Below are 8,567 nucleotides of genomic sequence, written 5' to 3' on the forward strand. Positions count from 1 at the left end.
AATAGAAACCAAATGAAGTCAATCTCCTTGCTATTATCTTTGATATCCTCAACCTTAACAGGATGTAAGTCACATTTTACATATCAAGCCACTTCTTCCTCTTTAATGCTCTATCCCTATTAAATAGCCTGTAACCATGTTTCAGTTATGCCCATTATATCAAAATCCTCTATTTTATTTCTTGTACTTCTAGCATTACAATAGTTACAATTAAGCCTATCCTTATAACTACTTCTATACTCATTTCCTCGCTTCTTATTATTTTTGCATTTAGTTTCTCCTGGCCCTCACCACTGTCTAGTTCTAGTTTAAAACTTCCCTTACAGCTCAGTTAATAGCCTTAAAAACAAGCCAGCCTCTACTCTTTAAATGTAAACCATTCATTGCAAAAAGCTCCCTTCTTCCGATGAACTGATCCCACAATCTGCTCATTCTAGCCTAGCATTTTGCCCTAGTGACCTACTTATAACTTCATCCCCACAGTTAATTCTGGGCAGTATCCCTGATAAGATTAAGTTATGGCATTTTTCTTTAAATGCCTTTATCAACCCCTTGTACTTATTAATTAATTTCTCTGACCTACCTTTTCCTACATCATTAGCCCCTACCTGCACCACAAAAACTGCATCTCTGCTAGTCCCCTTTGTTATATCTATTGTTCTGTCAATTATATCCTCCACCTGTCCCCTGGGTAGCATAATATAATTCTTTTCTCCCTATTTACCCACAGACTATCCTCTCCACATGCGTTGTCAAGGAATCGCCTATAACTATAACCTCCTTATCATCCAAGTTCTTCTCTGCCCTCTTGTTTACCTTCCTTCCATTCCTCATCTGCAGAAGCCGAGGGCTGAAATCAGTTGCTCAATAGAACAGGCTCATTACAATTAAATTCATTACTTTTAGCTTTAATAGTACTCTTTTTAACTTTCTGAAAGTCATTGTTAGCTGATATATCTCTTGTATGTAAAAGCTTAAGCTCATCCTGAAATCCTGCTGCCATTTCCCACAGTCTACACTTTTCTTTATTTAATGCTTCTACTTTAATTATGATAGCCTCCAACTTCTCCTTCAATCTACAAACTCAACATAAAAATTGCACACATCTTCATTACTAGCTTCCTTAAAAGTACATGCCAGTCCCGAGTTCCCAAATAAAACCTATTCATTGCACCCGTTACTCCTAACAAACTGTGAATGCTTATTTTCTACACTTATCTTAACCATTGTATGTATACTTATAGCCTGAAAATAAATACTCAATAACAAATATCAGTACCCTATAGCCAACACTGTTACTGTTAAGCCTAATGTTTAAGAACTGATTATATTATTATTTTTTATTACTACCATTACACGTACTAAGCCTATTTTAACATTGTAGTCAAATTTACACCACTAAACTAAGTTAAAACTTTGATCACCTTAGTTTTATTTACCAATCTTACTATATCTAGTTATTCTTCTGTTATTTAATCAAAATTAGTACAAATTATAATATTAATATTAAATCATTTTCAGAAATCTATAAGAGCTTAAGTTTTCAACCTTAAGGAATATAAGGACACTTTTCTTGTTGTGCAGCTTAAGAACATGAGAGCTATAAAAATGTACAGTAAATCTTTAATTTATGTTTAAAATAATGATTTATACATAAAAGTCAAGCGTAATAACTGTTTTTTGGTATTATTTAAGCTTAGAATGTGTTTAATATTCCTCTAAAATATCTGACTTTTAGTGAATTGGGTTTGTTTTCAATATATTTCAGTTCTGACTCATCTGTAAAATATCCATTTCAGGAATGTACCACTATGTTTGACTCAGTTAATCAGATGACTCATCTGTAAAATATCCATTTCAGGAATGTACCACTATGTTTGACTCAGTTAATCAGATGACTCATCTGGACAACACCCTATTGGCAGCTATGGAGTTCGATCTTCAGCAAGTCATTCGAGAATGTGGGTTCGTATCATCCTTAGAAAAATTAGAAGTCATTCTTGTTTTCCTGTATCCAAGAAAAGAAACTTAATTATGTATCCCTCGGCAAGATTACTCTATTTCACTCCTTTACTTGATGATACAGATCTTGTGCTTCAATTCTTTTATATAAAGACCAGAAACATTTGTTTTCTGTACCAATTTTTTGAGAAATACTGCTTCCAATTACACACACACATTTTTTTTTTCTTATATCCTCTCCAAGTTGTGTACACCTCTCATTCCTCTCTACCTATGACTTAAACCCTCTGTTACAGAATAAACTTTTTCCACTTAGTAAAGAAACCTTCTTCTGCCATTTCTCCTCTTAAGTAAGTTCCATCCGTTCTTGTTTTTGGTTCTTGTAACTCTTGTAAAAAGAAATCTTTTCTCTTGATGGAATAATTCATTGAAGTAACATGTGAATAGGCCCGGCATGGCCCGGTGGATAAGTCACTCAACTCGCAATCCGAGGGTCGTGGGTTCGCGTCCTTGTCGCACTAAACATGCCCACTTGGGCGTGGGGCTAGCAGCTCCACCCCAATAACAATCTGCTACAGAAACTGTAACAACACTTCCGTCGGCGAAATGCTGTTGTAGCCCTATGTTCCACTAGGAACGACAGGAACTAAGAAGAAGAAGAAGAACATGTGAATTAGCTAACAATATATGATATCGACATTATTATTTATGCTTTTTTACATATATAAATGTTGAATTGTGTTAAATATGGCATTATATTTGTAAAATAGTTTAAGCTTTTTTCTTATATCTGTCTTTAACATTTATAGCCACGTTTGTGAGAAATTCCACATTTTGTGAAAAATAAAAGAACAGAAAGCTCAAAGTTTGTGCTTTCTTTCAGTTGTACCTCAGATGAAAGTAGAAAGTGTGTTTTGTAGATAAACTGTCTAGTAATATTTCAAGAGAGTTCATTAATAGTATCTGATAGTTTTTTTATAACTGGGCTGCATCTGCTGTATGAGCAGGAAGGTTGGCCAAGCACAGAAGTTGGTAAATTTGTTTTGTTGAAGCGTCGTCTTTCTTTATTGTCTCATAGATTAGATAACTTTTTATAAAAGAAATTACAATATTTTATTTTGGTAGCATTGTAATATTTCATGATGTTTTCTCACCTGCAACAAGAAAAAAAACAACTCAACCACCAATTTTTCTTTGCAACCAGCTATCAAAGTACTATTAAAGTTCCAGTTCTTCAACAAATTTTGTGCAATATTTGATCTGTAGCTTATAAAAGGGCCGATTACTCCAGTAATTCTTCGTGACGGTATAAAAGCAGTGTAGTTCTATTCACTTTCTAGGTTTCTAGTATAATTTCAATTTCTAATTTTACTGAAGATTTTACTTTATTTTAGATAAATATAATATTTTCCAACATTTTAAATATAAGTTTAAAGGGACGATTGAGAATGTACTGACAAATGTACCTTTCAACATGATACTTAATCTTCCACGTCACGCAACTAGAAGCAAGAAGTCCAAAGCACCAGTAGTTGAACCTGTGTTTAAACTTTACCATATGCAGTACAATATCTTGATATGAATAATTTAATATAGGATAATATAACAAATTAATTTTTAGTTCTGTTAGTATTTTTTTTTTTCTGTAAAGGATTGGAAAGTAGACTTACTTAGTATAACTATCCGGTTTAGGCTTTACCTTGACAGCTGGTGGTTTGTGGCCCATCTTACAGACCTGTTACATCATGGGGGTCAGTTAGACCTTCAACAACTCAGGTAAGTCAGAATTATTATTAATCATTTTGATAATAGATCTGTAAAATTAGCAAAACAAAATATTTTGTTCAGGATTTCCCAGTGTTACCGAAGTATGAAGACTGTTGGTAAATCAAAGACTGCCAGTCTATAACACTAATGATGAAATATGATTTTGTTCAGGATTTCCCAGTGTTACCGAAGTATGAAGACTGTTGGTAAATCAAAGACTGCCAGTCTATAACACTAATGATGAAATATGATTATTTCATTCCTCATGCTATGAATTTATAAATTTGCTGTTGATTAAGATTGCTAAGCTGATTTTATTCATCTTACACTTCAGTTACATAATATAAAATATTTTGTTTTCAATGTAAATGTTGGATCTCTCAGTTTTTATAAAATACACTATGGCTGTGAGATTGTCTGTAAAAATATTTCCTTTCTTCAAGTTCATTTATATGTTTCCATGTAACTGTATCACCTCTCAGATGTTGTAAAAATCAACCTTGATTGTTATATAGTCTGTAAAAATATTTCAAGTAAATCTCAGTTAATGTTTATTTCAACTTTTCCATCCTTGGTGTCAGTAGTCAAATGGAGTAGATTTAATGACTTCATAGCTCCTTTGGATCGAACCAGCTATGTTGTATCACCATGAGCAGAAAGCTTTATAAAAACTGTGTTTCATTAGCTACTTACCCAAGTTTTGATTAAATGTAAAGCCGACCAAATGGTGTTCATGTAATCAGTGCTGCACCCCAGTGGTTTGCAGTAGGTCTGCAGACTTATAATGCTAAAATCCAAGGTTCAAGTCCCCATAGTGGACACAGCAGATAGCCTATTGTGGCTTTGCTCTAAACACAAACACACAATTAATCAGTGATTCAAAGATCTATTGGTATAGTCTAAAACAGTGGTTCCCAAACTCTTTTAGTCTGAGGCTCCCTTGATGTGAATAAAAAAGTTTGAGGCCCCCCGACCTATAACTTTAGTACGATGATTGAAAAACAGTGCTGTAGTAAAAAAAAATCTCATTTCAACATACTGTATCATTTCATTAATTCAACATTATTTTTATCAATTTATCATTTATTTAGAATTAAAATTAATTCAGCATCTTTGTTTTCGTCCCATTTTTTCGTGGCCACCAGGGGGCAGGACTCCGACTTTGGGAAACACTAGTCTAAAAGACAAAAGAAATAAGGATGAAAATTGAGGCTTTCAAGCCTAATTAACATGATTAGTTGGAGCAAAAGCTTGGACTTTTAACAAAATTTCCTGACTGTCATATTTTTCATTTCTCTACATGATTTTTTAATTCTGTGCATAATTATGTATTCACTTGTGCTTTAGTGAGTAGAATTAATACATCCACAATACTATTGGACCATAGTATGGTAATCTCCTGCAGTGGAACATATGTTATTGAAATACTTTCCTAAGTTACCCCAAACCAATATGGAGCAGTGTTCTCATCCAAAATGTGAAGGCTGTGGTTTTTAAAAAGAACTTCTGACCCAAAAAGCCATTGTTATTTTATCAAGATAACAATACATTGAAGGCTTATAAACTAAAGACACGAAATCAAGGCTGTTTTATGAGAAAGATGGCTGAAGAAGGTGTGATTACACTAACATCAGTCGGCTACATGTCAGTCGGACCCACTGATGCAGCTTCAACAGACTTTTGTACCTTTTGGCCTGCTTAAAATCTGTGTACAGTGAAGAGTGTATGGTCTCTGATTGACCTCGTCATCCTACATAGAAGCTCATTACAACAAGCAGAGGGAGTAGAAGTTCGAAGCTTAGCAGAGTAACTGGAACTAGAAGTTACAAGCTTAGCAGAGTAACTGGAACTAGAAGTTACAAGCTTAGCTGAGTAACTGGAACTAGAAGTTCGAAGCTTAGCAGAGTAACTGCAACTAGAAGTTCGAAGCTTAGCAGAGTAACTGGAACTAGAAGTTCGAAGCTTAGCAGAGTAACTGGAACTAGAAGTTCGAAGCTTAGCAGAGTAACTGGAACTAGAAGTTCCAAGCTTAGCAGAGTAACTGGAACATCATTCTTATAAATCATAATTAATTTTAGTTATTGAAATATTGCTTTCCCCTAAAATTATTTTACATAGAATTAATTAGGTTATTTAGTTATCATAATATCTGTAATTTTCTAATTGTGATTATTTTATTTAACCCTATGGTGCTTGCAAGGGTGCACCCATTGTTCAAGGGTAAAATTGTACTAGTTAATTAAAACTTTATATAAAATAAACTTGAAATCATTTGTTCACAATTTTTAACTACTTTAGAGTTGAAGTCTAGTCTTAAAAAGTTTTATTTATTTGATTTTATACATAAATATTTTAAAAAATGACAAATTTTGGATTTGGGGTTAATTTCAGCTTGCCTCAATTAAAAACTGTTGGGTGAATTTCCTAAATTGTTTCTGAGCATCATCAAACACTCCTAGTCCCCTAGGAGAAAGGGCAAAATAATTAAAAAAAAAAGGCATCAAGTTGAACTTTTTTTTTTCCATACAAGTGTACAATTACTAATTTTGACTAATCACTGTTTCTCACATATGGTTATCATGGTGTATCAGCTTTGATAAGTCATAAGCTTTCACATAAATATTTATTGAAAGCTTTCTTTTTGTTGTTATCCTTTTTAACTACATAAGCAAATGTGGCTTCCAATTCATTGTAGAGGTCAGGACAAAGTGACAAAATTGTAACTAGGCAAAGAAAAATATGTTTGTTCAAAACTTCCGACATGGGTACATGCTGACTTTTTTATGTAAAGTTTGCTTTATCATGCTTTATCATTTTATCCTTCATTTTAATTATAATATTGATAGGAAATGTTATTTGTAGAATGAAATAGGATGAGAATTGTTGGGCCTAATTAGATCATCTTGCACTCATCTGTATCAGGTTTAGTTTTGCCAACAAAGCTGCTGTTTGTTATGCTGTGTTTACATTAAGCTTTTATTAGCCTGAATATCAAATTAAATTGGCAAAGAAAATCACCAAACAAAAGGAAATGTAATAAAAAATATATAAATCAATATACAACATGCTTAAAACTTGTTAAATATATTAAATTAAACCTTATGAATAAACATTTTAAAACTATATTTTATTTTACAGAAGCTATGTAATCTATAGAAAATTTGTCTCAACTTACAAATAGTTTCGTCCAGTAGTTTTTATGTGTTTCTTTGCAGTACAACAAAAACCTTTGAATCAATACATCCAATATTCTTAGTTAAGTGTATAATTTTTAAAAGTACGACAAATGATTTCAGATGTGTATTGAAAAATAATAGAAACACAAACAGAAGAATTTATCTATAATTCTAATAAAGCATGTGACATCATACCGTTTTTCAGCACTAATAGCTAATATGAGTATTTTATTTTTAACATATGATTGTTATTGATTGATTAATTTCCTAATAAAGCATGTGACATCATACCGTTTTCAGCACTAATAGCTAATATGAGTATTTTATTTTTAACATATGATTGTTATTGATTGATTAATTTCCTAATAAAGCATGTGACATCATACCGTTTTTCAGCACTAATAGCTAATATGAGTATTTTATTTTTAACATATGATTGTTATTGATTGATTAATTTCCTCAGACGATACAGTCCAAGCATGTCTCAATATTGTTCTTTACTTGTTATGATGCAGTACTATTTTCTATAAGATTTTATATAGTTTCTTGTGTTACCTCTATCTTTAACATTGGAATAGATCAATGGTCTGAACTTTACTATTAAATATAGGATCCATATATATGGATCCTACTGCAATGATGTACATTTCATTTTTTTCTCACAGCTACTCTAAAAATCTCCGAGAATTTCAGCTCATAGACTATGCATCTTCCTTAATGACTCATCAGAGGTAAGAAGATTCATTCTGACTTAGAGCTATAAGTACAGCTATTCACTCTATATTACTTTGTGATTAGCCTCTCCCTACTGATACATCAGAGGTAAGATGATTCATTCTGACTTAGAGCTGTAAGTACAGCTATTCACACTACATTACTTTGTGATTAGCCTCTCCCTACTAATACATCAGAGGTAAGATGATTCATTCTGACTTAGAGCTGTAAGTACAGCTATTCACACTACATTACTTTGTGACTAGACCTTCCCTACTAATATATCAGAGGTAAGATGATTCATTCTGACTTAGTGCTGCAAGTACAGCTATTCACACTGCACGACTTTGTGACTAGACTTTCCCTACTAATATATCAGAGGTAAGATGATTCATTCTGACTTAGAGCTGTAAGTACAGTTATTCACACTACATTACTTTGTCATTAGCCTCTCCCTACTGATACATCAGAGGTAAGATGATCCATTCTGACTTAGAGCTGTAAGTACAGCTATTCACATTGCACGACTTTGTGACTAGACTTTCCCTACTAATATATCAGGTACGATGATTCATTCTGACTTAGTGCTGTAAATACAGCTATTCACACTACATTACTTTGTGATTAGCCTCTCCCTACTGATGCATCAGAGGTAAGATGATTCATTCTGACTTAGAGCTGTAAGTACAGCTATTCACACTACATTACTTTGTGATTAGCCTCTCCCTACTGATACATCAGAGGTAAGATGATTCATTCTGACTTAGAGCTGTAAGTACAGCTATTCACACTACATTACTTTGTGACTAGACTTTCCCTACTGATGCATCAGAGGTAAGATGATTCATTCTGACTTAGAGCTGTAAGTACAGCTATTCACACTACATTACTTTGTGATTAGCCTCTCCCTACTGATGCATCAGAGGTAAGATGATTCATTCTGACTTA

General features: G+C 33.0%; 1 protein-coding gene across 1 annotated transcript in view; it reads left to right on the forward strand.

Moving 5' to 3' along the window:
• LOC106475341 (nuclear pore complex protein Nup85-like) overlaps positions 1-7,656 on the forward strand; it is a 28,311-nt gene extending 20,655 nt beyond the window's left edge. Inside the window, exons 11-13 of the mRNA XM_013936029.2 lie at positions 1,862-1,965; positions 3,655-3,738; positions 7,571-7,656. Of these exons, the coding sequence (XP_013791483.2) occupies positions 1,862-1,965; positions 3,655-3,738; positions 7,571-7,640 (258 nt within the window). The 3' untranslated portion in view covers positions 7,641-7,656. The remainder of the gene's footprint in view (positions 1-1,861; positions 1,966-3,654; positions 3,739-7,570) is intronic.
• Positions 7,657-8,567: the final 911 nt, after the last annotated feature.

Source organism: Limulus polyphemus, unplaced genomic scaffold (genome assembly GCF_000517525.1).
Source record: "Limulus polyphemus unplaced genomic scaffold, Limulus_polyphemus-2.1.2 Scaffold8431, whole genome shotgun sequence".
Taxonomy (NCBI): Eukaryota; Metazoa; Arthropoda; class Merostomata; order Xiphosura; family Limulidae; genus Limulus; species Limulus polyphemus.